This window comes from Pteropus alecto, unplaced genomic scaffold (genome assembly GCF_000325575.1).
Source record: "Pteropus alecto unplaced genomic scaffold, ASM32557v1 scaffold202, whole genome shotgun sequence".
Taxonomy (NCBI): domain Eukaryota; kingdom Metazoa; phylum Chordata; class Mammalia; order Chiroptera; family Pteropodidae; genus Pteropus; species Pteropus alecto.
Genome location: NW_006432451.1, coordinates 4977733 through 4998882, shown reverse-complemented (window position 1 = coordinate 4998882; position 21150 = coordinate 4977733). Strand labels below are relative to the sequence as shown.

Below are 21150 nucleotides of genomic sequence, written 5' to 3'. Positions count from 1 at the left end.
TTGAAGGAATAAGAGATTGCTTTGAGAAAAAATGGTGGATTAAAGGAATTCCCCTGAGAAATTGATATTTAATCTGAGACTTAAGTGATACGGTAGATTATTCATGTGAATAACGTTCAAAAAGTAGTCTAACCATCCCGAGACAGTGGAAAATGGCCCCTCACCATCTTAGAGTCTTTCAGGATTATGAGTTATCAATTTCTAGTGCATGCTACTTTACTCTGAATATCTCTGCATCTATAAACATTTCCTAGTTAATACAATCCTCCGAAAATTAAAAGATATTCTAGTTTCCCATGTACAAATTTTTAGAAAAAGAAATCTTTAATTACTGGAAATATTTGGTTTGACAAGAAGCATATTAATTACTACTAGTATTAGTACTATTTCTGCTATTACTACTTATATTAATGTTACTAGAACTGTCAGAAGCTAAAATTTACCAAGTGTTCCTCATGAGCAAGGCATAATGTTAAATTCTCTACACATTATCTCATTGATTTCTCACAATAGTACTATGCTAAGGTATCATAGTTATGTACAACTTCACGAGGGTAAAATGAGGCTGAGAGAAGCAAAGTAGCTTCACCAAGATCACAGCTACTAAGGACAGAGTGATTATCAAAATTCAGATTTTTCTGCCTGCAAAGTCTGGCTATTTCAAACATTAGATATATAATAAATGTGTGAGATGTGGATGATACAGTTATTATGTAAGCCAAAGTAACTTAAATGAAAATAGGTACAGTGTGATTGGCAGTATGACAGGGCTTAATTAAGAGCAAACAGTAAAGGAGCCAGCGTTTAAAGGAGGTTGGAGAGACCCCATCCTGAAATACTTGATCCTGGGGACTTTCAGATGAGACAACTCTCTTGGTTAAACAGTCTCAGCCCATCAGGAACAGATGGTTACCCAAGGTCCTGTCCAACCCTGGCCTTCTATGATCTACATGTCATGTGTCTCTTATGAATGGACACAGGATAGAACATAAGTTGTTTTACCTATTCTTCCATTTCTCTCTCTTTCTCCATTCTCCCTTTCCTGAATTTGAATCTTTCCTAAGGCCAATCTGTCTTCTTTGTGGATGACTTTTATTTTTTCCCCACACCTGCAGTGGTTGTTATTCTGGATCCAGACACAGCTCACCCCAATCTCATCTTATCTGAGAGTAGAAAACATGTTTCTGCAATAGGAAACGTTCCTCAGAATGATGACACCCCCACACACCAAGAGTAAAAGGAGTCTGAAGCCATCTTCAGTGTTCTGGGCCAGAATTGCTTTACTTCAGGGAGACATTACTGGGAGATAGAAGTAAATGTGGGGACAGAATGTGGACCTGGAACTAGATGGACTCTAGGTGTTTGCTCAGCTACAGTGAAGAGAGAGGGGTGGTTTGTAGAAAGTCCAGAGAAGAATTTCTGGGTAGTGGCATACAAGGAAGGAGAAATCAGGGTCTCACTTCCCAGTTGAAGTCTCTGTTGTTGAAGCAGTGCACTCACAGAATAGGAGTTTTTCTGGACTGAGAGGCTGGAGCTGTGTCTTTTTATAACATGACTGATGGGTTTCACACCTATTCCTTTACTAGAGTCACCTTCTGTGGGACCCTCCATCCTTATTTTAGCCTTCAGGGTGTTGGCACATCTATGACCATCTGCTTAGCTTCAGATAACACTGAAAATTGTCTTGATTCTTTTCCAAGGACCTCTGTAACTCATTTAAGGAGTTGTGATATGGGTGTCCCCAAAGAAGCTAACTCTGTTACTTCCATAAGAACTGAGGTGTCAGCTCTTTGTGTATCTCTGCTGCCTCCATTCAAATCTCTTATAGGCATGTTCTCCAAGAGAGCTGCCCTTGTGTGGAGGGTAGATAATTTTCACTAGATAGCATTTCAACCCCTTTCAAAGAGGAAGAGACAGAAAGAGAAATGGGAAAACTGGAAAATGTTAGAGAGGATTTCCTCTAGTTTTATCTTTGGGGAAATACAGTTTCTTTATGAGCAAGAACCATTAATTTATCACAAGAAAATTCCAGACAAATGCATGGCCTCTCTTCTGTTCTGGTGCTCAGTGTGTATTGAAGTAAATATTTTTAAAACTACACTTAAAGAGGAAATCTCTCATTATTTGTGTTATCAAATATAGAAGAAGGGATGGTACTGGAAGGGAAGGGCCGCAGTTAAGTGAATTCTCAATACATGTTACTATTTTTGGAGATACACAGAAATCTGTTCAAGTCTTTTCAAAGTTAATAGCTCATCTTGTCCTTACCTCAGCCCTAGTGTCCATCAGTTTCTAAACTTGGAGTTTTCCAAGAGGTGGGGAGCACTGATATATGATTATAAGCCATTTGAACAGGAGACCAAGCCTTCTGGGAGGCAAAAGACCCTTCCGCCTTGTTTTTAACACATTGTCACTGGTTGGCAAGTCCAGAATTGTGTCCTATGTGAGCATGTGAATGACAAATAAATTTATGTTGCTGTTTATGTTTTCAAAGAAACACATTAGTCAAATAAGAATGAAGAAACATCTGCAGCCTTCATGGAGAGAGAGTAATTGATGTCACTGGCGTTTTTTTTTTTTCCTCTGACCATATTTTTTCCACTGTTGAGAGTTTCTTTTGCCTTTAATGTAACTAAGACTTCTCTAGCTGTTATCACCAAGCTTACGTCTTCTGGGATATAAAATATGAGCTTCTCCTGGTTATAGAAGAGATCCACTTAGATTTTTCTACACTATTTACAGATCTTTAAACCACAAGTCCCTTTGGGTATCTCTCTTGGATGATGTATCTCTTTAGTGAAATTTCACTGGCACACTAAGTGACAAAGCCATTATTTGAACTCAGGAAGAATAAACCCAGAGTCCAGAATATTAACTTCACTGACAGTAAAGGGAAGGCTTATATAACAAGCAAGAGATAATAGAGGCAGGAGAGAGATAAATGAATATTGGAAAATATTAATCGGTTTAATCACATGGATACGGCGGATGAGAAGGGATTTCTGAACATGAGAAGACTATACATGGGGATAACAACAAATTAGGAGCAAATGGGATTAGAACTATGATATACAACAGGAAGGAAAATGGGTTCAGTTTTGGATATTTTTCTTATGTACTCAGGACATTCAGCATTAGGTTCTCTAATGATTTTTCATATCTCTCCTGCAGGAACTAAATTCATATTTGTTCTACAACAGGGTTCTTCCACCTGTCACTTCTCCAGTTATTTTAATGAGTTTTTGTCCTTTTAACCTTAGAGATTGGAGAGTATAGGCTGAAGGTGGACCATGAAAGAAAATGTGAAGGTTGATGTCCTATTGGAATCAAAGTTGTAGAAATGTCAGGGATGACACTATTCACCATGTCCTCGACTCTAGCTGTGGGTAAATCAACAAACAGTGAAGAGTTTCCAAGTAGCCTATGGTTTCTGGCAAAGTAATGACCTGAATTCACCACCTGAATTTTTTTTTTATTGCTAATCTACTCTGGCAGTCCCATTTTGAGTGGAGTTTATAAAGGTATGGTAGGACATTCAAATAAAGAAACTTCAATATAATAAAAAAAGTCTTAGGGCAGAAATTATATCTTATTGAGTATTTTATCTTTAGGGGTCAGCATAGAGCATTCTACAAATAAGGATTCAATAAATATTCCACTTATTGGATTCATGCATTCCACAAATGTTTATTGATCAACATTTTTCTAGGTTATGAAATACATTTTTTTAAAAAAGAAAAATATTACTGCCCTAATGGAATCTGTAGTCTACAGACAAATGAGAAAAAATTCCTGCAGTGGAGTTAACAAATTTAGTCTCTTTGTTTCCTCCAATCCTCTCCATGAAACTGAGTCCATCTAATCTGTACATCTATTCTGAGAATTGGCATGCTATACACAACTACAACCAGCTATCTCTTCATTAAGAGTAAGACGGTACTGGATTCTTGATGGGCCAATCCAATTACTACTCACTCATTAATCACAGTGACTGTTTCAATGATTGGGGTACCTTACTCAAGCCATCAATCTCCTTTCCTACAGTTTTCCTAACTGGAATTGGAACTGAGAAAGTAAATGAATCCCCAATTTGGGAAGCTAAAGAAAAATATGTTTTTTAACACATAACAAAAGAATTTGACTGAAAAAAGCACATTTTCATGATACTTTCCTAGGGAAAGCCTATATATTTATATATAGGGCCTATACAAAAACAAGACTAACAAGCAAAGAGTTTGATTGATTAGGAAGGAAGACAAAAAAGAAAGAAGAATAAAAGGAGAGTTAACCTTCAGACATTATAAATAAAACATTTTTAATTACATAAATCAAAATAATGTCAAAAATATTTTAAGGCAAAGCTAACATATTTACTAATAAATTTGTCTTAAAAATGTGAAAGATATATAAAGTATATAAAGGTATAGCAATGTATCAAATATGTGTAAATAATTTGTCAAACCCCATAGAACGGACAACACAAACAGTGAACCCTAATGTATGGGCTGTAGTTGAAAATAATGTATCAATATTGGTTCATCAATTGTAACAAGTGTACCACACCAATACAAGATGTTAATAATAGAAGAAACTATGGGGAGAGAGAGGATGGATATGAGAATGCTCTGAATTTTACACTCAATTTTGCTGTAAACCTGAAGAAAGCTCTTAAAATAGTCTTTTTAATTAATAAAAAGGAACAAAGTAATGGTGCATGCTACAACATGAATAAACTTTGAAAACATTATGCTGAATAAAAAAAAGCCAAACACAAAATATTCGCATGTTTTATGATTTCATTTATATGAAATATCCAGAATAGGCAAATTTACAGAGACAGAAAGTAGATTAGTGGTTGCCAGGGGCCGGGGAGAGGGAAAAATGGGTAGTGACTGCTTAATGGGTATGGAGTTTCCTTTTGGAGTAATGAAAATATTCTGGAACTGAATAATGATGATATTGTGAATGTATAAATACCACTAAATTGTACACTTTAAAATGGTTTAAATTATTTCATGTTATGTGCATTATACCACAATTAAAAAAATTAAAAACTAATGTGTAAATACTTGTGGGAGAATAATACATAGTTTCAAAGACAAATTTATTAGTTCAAAAATAGGAAAAAAAATATTAGGACCTGAAAGAGAAACTCCAGAATGCTGTAGATAATCTTCAAAAAGCAGTGATAACGCTGTGATGTTTGTTTTCCTAGAAAGCAGCAGAGCGTCATTCTCATTCTCACTTCAGACTACTTTAAGACTTTTTTCAGGTCTCCCTTTTCCTACGTTCTTTCTTCTTCCACATGTAGCTTCTTTTCTTTAATTCATTATGACTTTAAAATAATTTTACTGTTTTGTCTTTATTGCTTATATTTATTTATTTTATAATTATTAATTTTAAATTGTGTCTTTTATTTTGTTCTTAAAATAAAATTCACATTTTTATGTAAATGATACATAATTTTTCTCTGGGACTAGATTTTCTAAAAATGGCCCCCACTCCACTTCTCTATTAACTTTCTAAAAAGTCTGGTGCAGAGATTCCACACTTTATATAATTTTCTAGATTATATCTTAGTAATCATATTTTTTCCTTATATTTAGCTGTATTTTTTCCATTTTCTCAGCTCTACTTGGATAATTAATTGTCACCTTCTTAAAGAAACCAATCAAATATTTGATTATTTTTTGTATGTCCTCCTCTAGGCTAAATTGTATTTCCCATTGGACTTTCTAAGAGTCTTTGGTCATCAAATAATCAGATTTGATGAGCAGACAGCATATCAGAGAGTTTGGGATAGATTAAGTCTCTGAAGGGATTAGTTAACCGGAGTGAGGTTGAAGCACTCTTGATCTGGATGGTCTTGTAAATTCCTTTTCAAGGTGAAAAGAGAAATAAGCTCGGGCTTGGAATCCAATCCTAGTTTACAGAAGCCAAAGCTGTTGTTTTCCCTGGAGGTGTTGCAGAGTCTCCTCTGGGTGCAGGAACAGTATCAGGAGAACCTACATTTGGGGGCCAAAGAATGAAGAGGGAATATAGAGTTTCAGAGAAGAAAATTGAGGGGAAGGTACAGATAAGGCACTTAGTCATGTTATAAAAGGAGAGGAGTCCAAATACATAGTCAAGGGAGATACTTCTCTGACTTATCCTGTGGCCACCTTCAGGAAGGAGGCTTGGAGGAGAAGTAATGGCCATACTCATGTCCATAGCAACCAAATACCCAAACCCATCCTCAGGTGACACAAATATGACTCCCTCACATTGTCCTTGAAAATACCTAGAACCTTTCCTATCCTCTCCCCAAGCTGATCTCTTACTACCACCTCCCTGACATGAGCCCCTCCTGGCCTGGAATATTGAGCCATCTGTCAAATCTCTGTGGGACGTCTGGTTGCATACATTTCCATGGGCCACACACTTGTTTCCCTCAGAAAGGATCAGTTCTGGGTGAGCGGTATATAGATTCAGTGTCACATTCACTGTAGAGAAAAAATTCATTCTGAAAATAATATTGTGGAAGTATTTAAAAAATATTAATTTCATAGTATTAACATCCAAACGGGCACACAAAAGTTACAGTGACAAGAAATTTAAAGTGGAAGAACTTTCTAGGGCATATGCAACAGCCTCTCTATCAATATGTGAGAAGTTTTTCATAGGCAGAGCAGGAATCACCAATAAGTAAGTCATCATATTGTTGAAGATCTCAGAGAAATGTACATGCCAAAAGAATCAGTTAAATCTCAGTTCTCAGCTTTGAAAGCAAGGATGGCTATGCCACATTTTTTTTCTTCCTTTCCCTTAACTAGGTTGCTTGGGGAATTTGCGCTACGGGATCAAATTATTGTCTCGTAATCTTCTTGTTTCTGTTATCACTGTAAATGCTGATTTCATTCAGCACTGGTCCTCAACTGCATGACTGTAAGTCATAGACCCTCATGTTTCATTACTTGCTGAAGGTTCACTGAATGACTGCCATATGTGACTGAGAAGCTAAGGAAAGTGTGCAGTAAGGTTCCCACTGCAGTGTGCCCCACACTGTTTCTGTTTACCTAACTACTTTTTTTCTACAGCTCGTCCTCCCAACCAGGCCTACAACCACTGCAAGAAGCAATCCCCAAATAAGCAGTATCTTCCACGAAAAAGTCATCCAAAATGAAAACCGCAAGATCTCATTAAGTCATGAAACTGAGAAATTTTCAAGATCGATCATTTTATCTGAACAGCTCCTGAGCTGGAGGAAAGGGTGAGAACTGAGCCTCTCAGGGAGGGAGTTGCTGCTCCTCTCTGTTCTGCAGAAGCTGAGGAGAGACTTGAAGTTTATGTTAACTTTATTGTTTGCTCTTTGCAGGAATATACACACATGAACTCTCACGCACTCACACACATTTCTTCCCCTTCTCTTTCCAGTTATATCACCACAATCAGTGGAATAACAAGGTTAGAAAAGGATAAAATTACTCAGTCCATAGCCATGAAGGTGGTGCTAAGAAAAATTAGTTTCTAATCCAGAAGAAAATCCACTATGAGGAAAACAGCAAAGTGATGTCATTATTTTCATATCAGAAAAAAGAGCTTGTAGATACAGTGACAATAGAATCAATTCTTAGATTTCTGTATATAACAATATAACCACAGGGCTTTAGTTTGGGATGTCAGGGAGACACTCAGGGGAGTAGGATCCCTAGTCCTGAAGAACAACTTCGTAAGAGACAGCAGGAGACTTCATCAGAGAGAAGAAAATAAAAATTAGAATATAGGAGAGCAATAAATTGAATAAGTCTGGGTTGATCTTCATATTTATTTCCTAAAGCTGAGAGGATTATATAGAATCACCAATCTGAGAGAGAAAAAGTTGCCATTTTCTCCTTGCCAAGAAGGGGGTTGATGGCACAAGTCACATACATAACAGAGATGTTTGTGACCAACAGAAACGCCTCCACTTGGAACAGTCCCTGGCCGCCTTGAGTCAGGACCTCTGAAACTGATGGTGTTGTCTTTTCTTCCATGTCCCTCCTCTGCACATGGGGCTGTGGGAACCACCCTTCTGGAGTACACATCAGCTGTTTTTCTCCATTCTTCAGTCTCTCCATGGTGATCAGTGGGGAAGAATCCAGCTCTAGGGAATAGAGATCAAGATAGAAAACTTAGAGTTTCAGTAAATAGCTATATGGTCAGTGACTTCACTGAGAGGGAAGAGGGGGATTCAGAAACTTAGGGAAGAGAGCAAAACTTATGGGGGAGTTATGCTCCAATTAGGGATGAGACTAGTGGGAACTGTTTCTTGTTTTGTTTTGTTTGTACATTTTTATTTATTTATTTTTTGTATTTCTAAAATCATCATGGGACAGGTCAAAGGTTATGATAAATTTCAAATTCAATCTTTTTTCTTCTATACCTGAGAACAAAATAACTTTGACTATGGCATGGATCACAGGTCCAGGAAGTGAGTAAGTAAGTCAGTAAGAAAATAGTCTCAAAGATCAAAATCTTATAAATATGTATGTCCAATGGCAGGAAATGATAGAGTCCATTTAACCTCACAGCATGTGCTCCTGTAGATATTTTCTCAATATGTTTATTAATTTAGACACAATGAAAATGAAAAACAAAAAAACAAATAGAGTATCCAATATGTTGGCCTATGTCTTCAATGGCATTTGCTAGCCTTGGAAAATCAATTCTCGCTCACAAATACAGACAGTCAAAAATTATGTTGAAGGGAGAAATTTTGTCTTTCCTCCTCCATCCTGCCAATTCTGTCAATATTTATTATTTTTGTTTATATGTGAATCTACTTTAGTCTCCAACTCATTACACTTCCCAGTAACTACACATTTCCCAGAATTTTAATAACACTCTGTGAAATAATGAGTTCTGTGTAAAATTACGGAGTAAAATTCTCAAATTTTACTCTGTATGGTCATTTTATGGAGATTCTGGGAAGGATAGAAATTCTATACCCAAAGAATTAAATTTGATCCATTTACATCTGTGGACTTTATGTATAGATGATGGTTCTTGCACATCAGAAGGTTCAATATAAATTTGATGAGTGAAAAGAAATTAAGAAAATTTCAGGTGCCAGGAAAATTTTCTAGGAACTAGAATGTTAAAACAGTGGAAATCGATGTTGAAGTCAAAACATCTATCTAGAATTCTTACCTATTATGTTCAGATCCAAACTGGCTGCCTGGTAGACACCATCGTTTTCAAAAAGGTACTGCTCATCATCTGAAGTTCTGGCATTGTGTATCTGTAGGGTTAGTTTTCCCTCATCAATGGCATCAGTCACCAATGCTGTCCTCCCTCTATATTCTGCCATTTGCTCTCCAGCCACATGGTCCCCATCCATATACATATAAACAGCAGGATAATGGTGAGATCAGACCCACCTCACCTCTATGCTCTGTGCATTAGCTTTTGGGGACAGGTAACAGGTTAATTCTATGTCTTCTCCCACTCTGACAAGGATGGGCTGGGAAGGTCTAATCACTTTTAAGGAAGCTATTAAATACAACAGACAAAAAACAATGAAAGACTCTAAATAGAGCAAATAGTATCATCAGTAAGAACATCTCGAGTGGGGTTTAGAACCCATGGGCAACCCAGAGGAGCTCTGAAGCTCAAGGTCACCCTTTGAAGAGGAAGAAGTTTAGTTTAATAAAGATAGAGGTTGTCCCTATTCAAAGTCAGAACCATCTCATCATGTGTGTCAATCTGAAAAAAAAAATCACTGACGGAACATTCACTTGCTCCTAACTATAATTGTATTCAGATTATAGCCCAATAAGGTAAATTTGCAATTAAAACTCTTAGAATAAAATTAATACTTTATCACTTCAAATTTGCATAACCTTAAACAATTTCTTAATCAGTGTATGCCTCAGTTTCTTAAACTGTAAAACAAATATATCACTATCAAAATCTGGAGTTAAATAATTTATATAAGCTCTTGGATGACCATGCAATGTACGTGGAATTCCTCATGTAGACTGAAACCTGAAGGCAGTGGAGCAAATCCTACCCTCTGCCTTGGTAATGGGGAGTGGCTGAAAATGAGTCTCAGGTGGATTTTTAGTAATGAAATGTGAAGAAACCTTCCCCTGGTTTGATTTTATAATACCGTATGAGTCAAATCCAGCCATCATTTCAGTTCTCAAAGGTCCCACACATGTGGGGCCCTAAATACACACCAGGCACTATGTCTTCAAATGGTTTTGAGAAAAATAAGATCAAGAATTGGGGAAGTTGGCAAAATACAAAACGCAAAACAATAATGAATATGCAAAAAGAGTCTGATCTTCTCATTGTTGAGAACAGAAATTTTTCCCTGACAGCTCTCCTGAATCCAAACTGTACTACACTTCCAGTTCTCATTGAGCCCTGTCCATTCCAATTTTGCTCTGTTCTAAATTGAGAGTCATTTTCTGTCAAATGGTAAGAATGCTTTCACATATGTTATGATCATTTATAATAGAAATACAGTCATAAATATGCATACTGTCTGGATGGACCAAAGGCAAAAAAGTCCTCACTATGTAATTATTCAAAATTTGCTAGGTACTTCTCTAGAGAGAAAACTTGCTATCAACACAATTTTAATTTTCAGATTATTCCCTTCTATTCTAGCTAAAATTTGACTCCCAGTTATTTCCAGCATTATTTGCTTCAGTTTTACCTAAAACACTATTATCTCCATTCCATTTGTATCTGGTGAAATCTAAAAATAAATATGTCAGAAAAAAGATGAACTAGGGATTAATTTGCTACTATTTCTCCATCCATGTGTCCTACAATAAATTTCTTAGTAAAACAGATTGTTAGGAAAACATCTTTGTTACCCATATGAGGATTTTTTTTTAACCCAGTTCATGGCCCTTGGTACTGTATCAAGATGGATTACCCTGCCAGGAATAGGTTAATTAAGAGCTAACATTAATTTTAATGGAGATTTAAAAAAGCAAAATGTAAGTTTGGAGATGTAATTAATTAAGTGCCTTATAGGTAACAAAACTGTTTTTCTAGGATCTAAGTGAAAATAAAGTTTAAAGTACTGGAAACATTATGTAGCCCTGTTTGTTAATAATTGATGTTCTACTAGAATAAGAGGTCCTTGAGAGCAGCTCTGCATAATCTCCTTTTTTATACAGTTTTTAAATTAAGTTTATGACACTGGTTAATAAAATTATATAAGTTTCAAGTGTGCAATTCGATAATACATCATATGTATATTGAATTGTGTTTTTATCACCCAAAGTTAAATTTCCTTCTGTCACCATATATTTACAGTTTTGTACATAGCTTTATGCACAAGTTGTTTCAAATTTATTGTTCTATTTTATTTTTGAGTATTAAGTGTATGTTCCTGAAATGCCTTCTGAATATCAACTGAAAAATTAAATCCTTTCTAGAGTGTGAAGTACACCAACTTAAACTTTAATTCCTTGACATCTGGTAATCTCAACATCATATCATATAATCCTCCTTCAATCAGCATATTCAATTAAGTAGGCTATCTCATTCCTCAAATATGCTTTAGTAATAGTATAGTATAGTATAGTATAGTATAGTATAGTATATTACATATCATATTATATCATATCATATTTAGACTCTTAGAACTTGATAGTACATTAGAGATTAAATTCAACATGTTCATTTTAAAGAAGAGAAAAATAGGGACCAATGATTTACTTAAATCACACATAAATGATTAAGAACCTGCACTCTTAAGTCAGACATAGCAAACATCACAATTTCTTGGTGGTTTTGGCAAACCACATGTTTCTAGATTGTTTCTCAACTGTAAAATGAGGTTAACGCTGTTAACTTTTATAATTATCATAAGAAAAAAAGTTCTTGTAAAGCACTTAGCATAGTGCCCAGCTTATAATTAATATTTTAAAGAACTAGTCACTGTTTTTATAAACCAATCACATTATTTGCTAGAGTGAGAACTGAAATTTCAGCCTCAGTACTTCCAAAGAGAGCTTTATTTGCCAGCAGCCCTTTGCAGTGGGTCCCGGCTTCTGAGCTCTAGTTCATGGAATAACACAGAGGGGACTGTGAAGTTCCAGTCTCCTCAATCAAACAGCATACCCTCAAAGCTCCTGAGGGCACAGCCCTCTCCCTTTCACCTGACAGGGAGCCAGGGGAAGCTCCATCTTTTCATTTTGTTTTATTGTGGTCCCAGAAGGTCAGCAAAACTTAGGAACTACATGACATAGGAATATATTTTGTGTACTGGATCTCCAATAAACATATCAAATTGGTTCAGTTAACTCTTCACCTAAAATCTTCCTAATGGACAGAGACATGTGTCAACCTGCCCCCAAACACTGGCTCGTCTTTCTGATCTGTAACTAATAAACTCTGCAGATTAAAGTTTCTGTCTGATCACAAGCAGATGCTGTCCCGGATAGAAGGAGTCCTACTTGGAAGGCAAGGCTCACAGATGTGCAGCTCTTCTCAGATTATGGAGTTACTTTTGACCGTTCTGAGGCCTTCCCTTTATCTTTATGGCCTAATGGAGTCAAAAGTGTCACACTAGACTCTGGCAGATATTGGGGTGTGTTTGCCACCTTGATTTTCCTCAAAAACTCCTACATAAGCTGAAAGTGTGCTTAAGTTCTCCTAACGTGCACACAGCATGCACACTTTACCCCAACTCCCCCATACTCCTGTAATAGATGACTTGAGAGAAAGCAGGGTATTGATGAAAGAGACTATAAGTGATGCAAGTTCAGATGCATCTGGGCAGGGAGCAGGCTGGTTGTCATGTGCTGAGAGAAGAGGTCATAGAAAGAAGGAAGATGGTAAGGAGGTAAAAGGTTCAAACAACAGTTGGTTATTTTTTAAACCACTTATCTTAGGTACAGTAAAATAATACCTGGAGTTCAACTATAAAGTTAAAAAAAAAAAAAAGAAGGGACCCAGGCTACACCTGGGAAAGTAGCTTCCCAAGAGCGATGAGATTAGGACCTACTGTAGTGAGGAGCGCAGAAACCATATCAGGGCCAGAGGATGGAGGTGGTGGGTGGTAACCTCCAGTTTTCATGATGACACTGCCTTCACTCACACTAGAGATGTTTTAGAAGGGACTCTGAGCCCCACCAGCTGTCCTATGCCTCCCCCACACACCCAAAAGCAGCTGCCTTTCCTCCCATCCAACAGTGCAGAGGTTATGTCTGTGTCCTTTACTGGCATTCATCTGAGGCTCACCCGGGTCTCCGCAAATACTGAAAGTGGCAGGTAACATCTTACAAAGGAGCCTGAAGGAGGCTGTGCAGGCCTCTGCTTTGCCGGTCCCTTCGGGTACTAACTGAACCTGAGACCTGAGAAAAGCAAGCCTTGGGTGCTCAACGGGATCACGTGGTGTCGCAGTTGCTTTCTCGCTTTGTCCAGGGAGCCTAGAGGCTCATCTACACCGGTGCATGTAGCCACGTCTACTTACCCAACTCACTCTGGAGTTTCTCTGGAAAAAGAACGAGAACAACATATTAAGCAATTTGTTCTAAGAGAAAGGAGATAAAATATTTAAAAAAAAAATAAAAGTAAGTCTTACATTTTATTGGAAAGCTAGATTTATTTAAAAAAAAAAAGAATATAAAAGCAGAAAAATATTGATTCTTTTCCATGGATCACCTCTAAACAACAAAAATTGCTCAATCTACCACCCAATAATTCTGTTTGTTTCTGCTATTTAATATATTTAATTCTCTTATAAAAATAATACATTCTTTTTATAAGTGGACAGAAAGTATAAAAATATATGGACATAATAATTATCACCTATAATTTCAAACTGAAAGATAAAACATATATGTATGCGTATATATATATGTGTTTTACAGTGATGTATATAATACATATATACACATATATGGCTCATTTTAACATTAATATATAACATTTTCTTTAATTTTTCTCTATACCCATTCATAATAAGAATAACTATATATTTATAACCTTATATCTAAATATAGATCGTGTCCCCAACATCTTAGTGTAGTTGTATGTTATTTAAAGCCAAAAATCTTTACACTATTGGAAATGTCTGTTTATAGATAGATGATAGATAGATAGATAGATAGATAGATGTAATCTTTATCATTAAATAGTCCAACATCAGGATTTTAAAATTATTTGAAAATATTTTTAATCAATGCTATAATTTATAGTAACATAAGACATTAACACTGTTGTATTGGGGTTTTTGGTTGTTTTTGTTGCTCTTTATTTGAGGCTATAATTAAGATGCTATTTTGTAAATGGTTGTCAACCATCTTTGATTATCTTCATATAATAGGCACAATACAGCATAGGCAAACATTTCAGTTGAAAGAATATAGTTTTATTTCTTTTACAATGTAATACATACTTGTGAGTAAAAAAAACCTTTAACTTGAAAATAACTAGAATATCATTAATAGTAGCTATTCAATCAAAATGTAGTGTATATATTTTCCATCATAAATGTTTTATAGCTTTTAATACATATTACTAAATGTTAGATATTTTTCTTGATTAAAAAAACATTAGATGCTATGGACTAGTTCTTGGAACCTTTCCTGCTAATTTGAGCATCTTGGTCCTAGAGGCAAAGCACTGACCTAAGATAGAGATGACTAACCCTTCTCCTCAGTGAAGACAGGGCTGTGGATGAAGCAGGATACATTTTCTGCAGAGGCATTCCTAACCATAAGCATGGCTTCCACATAGAACAGGCCATCTTTATCTTGGAAGTGATACTCAGAGATAGCCAGAAGCTTCTTTCCTGTAATGTCTTCCCAATAAACTTGGGGCTCTGGAAACCAGCCTTTTGCAGTACACACAAGCTGGACTCCACTTTCTACAGATCCTTCCATGGACTCCACTTTCTACAGATCCCTCCAGACCTGTGGAGGGAAGACACAGCCCATGAGACTACCTGAGCCCATGGAGACTGAGATCCCAGTGGCATTGCTCATAGAGAGGGCAGGAGTTCAGGGATTTGGGGAGCAAAAACCATTCCAAAGTCTTTTTTCAATTCAAATTGGAGTCCACATACACTATACTTGTTCCCCAGCCTGGATCTTTAAATTTTAGTACATGAGCAGTATTTTTCTTTGGATCCAGGCAGGAGAATAAGAGAAAAGACTACAATGACATTTTGCTTATGTCTCTAGTACTGTAAACAAAGATGTTATAATATATTCATGAAGTCCCCTATGCCACAAACTTTGCCTTTTTCATATTAATATTATTTTGTCAGGCACTTTGACATTTTGGATGACATCGTGAATCCAATTTAAATAGGATATTTAGTATAAAGTCAGAAATCACTTTCATGAGAATTATTCTTTCCATTGTTTTTGTTGGTGGTTTTGTTCTTGGGATGTAAGTAGATCATGGGGTGTGTGTAAGATGGAAAGCTCATGAGGAGTTCTTGTACCTAAATATTCCATTCGATGGGAAAATATTTTCGAGAAATCTTGGTTTTATACAATCATGAAATTATTTTCTCTATTCAATATAGCTCTCAAATCTAAACGAAGAGGACTATATTGTCCCTAAGTGACAATTCTGTCTCTATCACTTGCTATGGAACAGAGACTCATTCCTTTCACCTAGAGCCTTAGAAAATGTGTGGTTTACTTTCAAGTGTCCCCGATAGAGAAATGCCTTAGTATGTGCCCTCCTTGCTCTACATCTCAGAAATTCAAAGATTCCTCCATCTATCTTGAATCACCTTGAACATAAGAACAATAATAATCATAGTTATGGATGTTAATTAAAAAAGGTGTTAAGAAACAGTTTAATGGAGAAGTAAAAAGAAAGCTATATCAGCCAGAGCTATTAACATCTCTAGAGAATTATTTCCCTGATAAGGTAAATGGATTTGCCTAATTTTCTTTTTAGCACATGGAGGAGTTATTCCTGCCAGGGAACCATATGATAGTTTAGTTTTCAGATATTTGTTCTTCCTTAAGACAGATCCTTTCTTCAGTGATCCCCTTCTTCCCTATTCCTTCCTACTTTGCTAATACAAAAGCATCGTGCAGAACCCTGCCATTCACAGTATGTCCAAAAGCATCTGTAAGTCTCCAGCTTATTGAACACAGTTTGTGATAATCTCCATAAAAGCACAAAGTTCTTACCTCTTTAGTCCCACCACTAGCTTTCTAACTGGAGGCATTACATGAAGTGTTCACATCTCAATTACTGTATATTTGATGTTGGGTAGAGAACAGCCGATTCCATTGAGATATGGACGCTGGACCGTCAGCTAGATTCACTCAGTAATCAACTTGCCCTTGCAAACCAGTCTGTGTGGCACAAATTCATGCTTCAGCAAAATTGCTGATGACTGCATGTCTTGGATTTCAAATAATTGTTAAGAATATTCAAAACCATGTAAGTGAAATTTGGGAATATTGTTCACATGAGGTTGCTTTGAAGACTTCAGAACTAGCTTTCAAATGAATCAGAATAGAGGACTGAGTATTAGAAATTGCCTTGATGATTAAAGGGAGTTCTTCAACCTGCAATAAGCTTACCACAAATTAATATGCTTCTCCCTCCAAGACCCTATGTCTTTTCCCAGATACTCACCCGCTACTTTGAGCAGAAAGTTTGTTTCTCCACAATAGTTCCCCTCTTGGAAATGGTACCAGTATTGCTCATTATCAGATGGTCAGATGTTGTACATCTTCAGAGCCACGCTTCCCTTGGCAATGTCGTCCTCTATCCACTCTACTCGGCCTCTGTACTCCTCCATCTGCATCTCAGTCACCTCAGCTCCATTCAGGTATGCAAACAACACATGTGGGCTGGGCTCTGAGTAGTACCCCCCTCACCTCCATGTGTATCGCGGTCCTCTTGGGGAGGAGTTGACAGGTTAGTAGGGCATCTTCTCCAACCCCAGCCAGGATAGGACGGGCAGGATCAATCACTCTAAAGTCTACAAAACAGTGAAAAAGAAGAACCAGGAAATGCCGACTGGAAGATTAATGTGCTTGCTTTGGAATGCCCAACCCATCCAAATGGAAGCAACGGAAGGAGGGAGGGCTTTAACTGTAATGATTTAGGGAAATCCAGGCTGATGATTTGCATATTTGGCTGCTACAGAGACAAATTTGCATACCGAAAATAGCATGCAGTTCAAAAATGCGAGTGACAGTGCCGAATCTGTCACCAACTGTGTGATGTGGGGGTGCAAATCCATTATTTTCCAGTACTGAGATTTAAGATTTGGAATCTCAATTTCTTCATCTTTAAGATACTAAAACCATCATCTCTGGGTTATTTTTATTCTCAAATAAATTACTGTGTAACTTAAGTTGGGAACTTTATTAGTGATTTATTTTATATTTTATGGTGATTTCACTTTATATTGTTAGTGACTGACACTGTTATCGCATTTCTTAGGTAACAAAATTTCTTAGGTAATAAAATTTAGGTAATAAATTTATTCAATAGACTTTTTTAACTTTTCAAGATTGCTCTTGTCTGAGGTAAAAAAAAAAAATGAGTTTTTTTCTTTCTTTCTTTTTTGGCCTGTAGCAGGCAAGACTCCAGTTACTGGGGTTATTGTACAATGCAGTTTTTACAAGGACATTTTGTGGTGGATTAAGGACAATATTTTGTCTAAAGAGTTTGAGCCTTCCAATTAAATGTCGAGTCTTGTTTGACTTCTTTGTTATCTGCAAATTGAAGAGATGTTTAATAATTCTGCTTGTTATGTTTAATAATTCCCTATGCCATGTATATTACGTCTTTCTCATCCTAAAATGTTCCAGGTCTATTTGCACTTTTTCTGTGCAGATCCAATCCTTCTATGAAGGGACCTCACCTTGCTTAGTTCTTGCTCAATATCAAATAGATGCTGCTCTAAAGTTCACTAAAAACTTAAGTAAAGATCTGCTTGCATTCTTCATTGATGGAATCTAAATATGAAGCTAGAGCTGAAGTCATATCACCTAGTTGACTGCTTTACAGGTTAGACGAGTGCATTACGTGGAGGAAGGCACCCTCATCACATCACATGGCAACACTCCATATCTGGAACCTGTGCCTTCTGTTGCGCTGTCCAGTGTTTTTCCCACTTTGTCATGCTGCATTTTCCTTGGGGCTCTGATATTACCCACTGACAATGAATTTTCATAATCCTTTTTCAAAGTACAATATTTTGACCAACAAAACTTGGCTACTGAGATTTCCAAGTCCATTTCTTGAAAGTCTTCTTCTAATTTCTTATTTCTAAGTATTTTAATGCTTTTTCATTTATGCTACAAAACAGTTAGTTTTCCAGCCCCCAGAGTACTGTCCTGAATATACAGAGGAGAATGAATTAATAATTTAATGTGTTCCAGGCACTGATTCAAGTGCTTTCTATGTTCAGCCTCATTTAACCCTAAAGCCTGTGTTAGCCTCTGAGATGTTGATATGTTGTTATACTGATCATGAAGATGAGGAAACTAAGGCAGAAGGTACTCAAGTAAGTGTTCAAAGGTAACACAGTTGGAAGAAGAAACCCTTTTTGGAACACACATGTTTTGACCCCTGGACCTTCATTCTTAACATTGGACTAGCCCTTTTGAATTGAGACCTCTGCATTGGGACTGGATCTCTAGGACATTTGGGTATGCAGTAAAGGGAGGGAGGGCCCCCTACCTGACTGCTTCATGGTGAGCGATACAAAGAAGAAGGAGGCAACTGCACCAGATAGACTGTATCCTGGAAAATCCACCATCCTCCCTGGAGCAAGCACAAGAGAAAACATGACCAAATCTAAATGAGGCTGCACTATATCAAGCACACCCTACGGTGTCCTATGGTTATGCAGTCATAACGAGGAATCAACATCAACCGCCCCACCCACAATCAAACAACAAAATGGACTCGGCTTTATTTCTCAGCAGTTATTGATCATTTCTGACCCCTTCTCTAATGTGTTCTACTTTAAACTATGTTATAGGCCTACAGAAAGATTTCTGATTGAAATAAAAAGCTAAAGGCACAATAATATATACATTCAAAAAATCTCAGTTCCATCTATTCTGAGCATGCAGAAATTATAGAGCAGGAGTAAAATATTTTTCTCACCTTTCTCCCAGGCCCTCCTTCAAATTCCTTCATCACTAGAGTTACCTAGGTGTAGAGGCAGAAAGGCTCTGCATTCTCACACTGCAGCCAGGAAATCCTCATTAGACCCTTGAGAGAACCCAGAGGCAAGAGGATGCCTTAGAAAGTGGAGGAAAGAGGGGTGGAAATGGTGTTACAGAAGGGATGGTCAAGGAAATAACTCTAAAAAGTTTTTTAGTATCATCTTGAAAACACATTGAAATGAATAAAAGTAATAGCCCAATGGGCAGATTGGCAAACCCAACATGCCCATTGCACCAGAATTATAAAAATACTTCTTTATAGCTCAAGAGTTTTAAAACTACTAGGGTAAAAACAGAACACTAGCTTTAGTTTTGAAAACTGAAAAATTCAGAATAAAAGAAGTCCAAGTCTTATTCTGATGTGTCAAGTATCTTATTGAAAGAAAAACTTACTTCACCCTAAGTAGAAGAACCTGCTCAGGAGCAGTGATAAGTTGATTACTGCTTCTCTTTCCCCAGAAACTAATGCTAGCAACATTTTATAGGACAAGGGAAAATCAACGGTTATTGGAAATGAACCAAGTGGTTCAGGAGATTATTTTCACTCTATTATGACTCTATTTACTTTCAAAACGATGCATACTTTCATCAAAATACCTCTAAGGAAACCCAGGCATTATGCCTATATCTGAAAAAGCACTAAAATATTTATATGAAAATGAGACTGAACACTTTGAAACATATCAGTCACTTCCCCTTAGACTGAAGGAAATTTCCAATGCCTCCTTGACTCCCCTGTGAAAAAGAGAAATGTTTTTTCCACACTGAGTAATATCTAAGAGAGCCCATAACACCTATGCCAAACAATGTCACTCAGTCCTGCAAACTATGAAGACCTACACTTGCTACAAACCAATTTGTAGATCTGTGTTCTTTTAGGTCTTTTATGTTGAAGCAGAGGGGGAACCAATAAATGCACTCTTGAAAAGAATTGCCCAAATGAGTGAAGCTTTTGAATAAAGTTGTGAATACGCGTTTTAACCTTCATTGGTGCTCAGAGAGAGATTTATGCAAGAGTATAAATGGGAAGAAAAACTGCCTTAGAGGAAAAACACTGCCATAGCCATTCAACTGTCAGTGTGCTGAAAATCTTTGGCACTTTTTTTTGTAAATAAATAAATGGACTTAACTTGAAAACTTTAAACAAAACATTTTCATTATAAGTTTTTTGACATCTCTATTTTACCATTCAAATGTCAGCCATTGAACTCGCCATTAATGTTCATATGGCAAACTTTGATATTGTTAAGAGATGTGATCTAATATGTTTATGTGTCTCTAAATTCTTAAAATCCATGTTTCATTTAATTTTCTGGATGAAGTTACAAGTGTGAAGATGCAATAATAATTGGTAGTTTTGTTTAGACTTTAGGTGAACAACAATTCTGAATTCTAAGTTCTATGCATACACTATTAAAATTACTAAGTTAATTACCAAGAAAAGAAAATTACAAATTACTACATGTCATGAGTTGTTAGAGGTTTGTTTCTCTTTTTCAATAAAACATCTCAGAACTTAAACTCTCAAAATGTCAAGTAACCACAGTAATTAACTGGTGAGGATAAATTAAGTCAGTTTACAAGTATGAAGTTTATGTATCTACATAACTTAAAAAATAGATACAGTTTGTCACATGCTAAAACAACACATTTTTATAGAGAGAAAGCCAAGTAAAATAGTTCTCAGACACAAGGTGACTTTGTGTTTACTTCTATGACCTTAAGACTCTCACTGTACTTTCTTGAACCTCTTCATTTTCTCCTCTCTGATAAAGAATTATTCCTCACATTTTTTCAGCTATACCATCACCATGTGACAGACAAGGCCACCAAAGCTCAGAGATACAAGCACAATGTCATGTTTGACAGATGAATTATGCAGTCCTGGTTTTCTGAGTGTTAGTCTAGTACTCCTCCTGCACTCAGCCTAATTCACAGAAATATTGTGAGAATCGCATAAGCACTTTGAAAAATGTAAAGTAGGTTGTGAGTATAA

The 21150-nt window shown here is 36.5% G+C and overlaps 1 protein-coding gene and 1 pseudogene across 1 annotated transcript; one reads left to right on the top strand and one right to left on the bottom strand.

Moving 5' to 3' along the window:
* The window catches only part of LOC102884564, an 18369-nt pseudogene extending 12340 nt beyond the window's left edge, over positions 1–6029 (top strand).
* A 1806-nt stretch (positions 6030–7835) lies between these two features.
* BTNL2 (butyrophilin like 2) lies at positions 7836–18739 on the bottom strand. Its single transcript, XM_025043667.1, is given in 8 exon segments — positions 7836–8122; positions 9169–9510; positions 13460–13500; positions 14638–14876; positions 15058–15074; positions 16600–16837; positions 16839–16948; positions 18661–18739. Coding segments are annotated over 8 exon segments (1353 nt in total).
* Positions 18740–21150: the final 2411 nt, after the last annotated feature.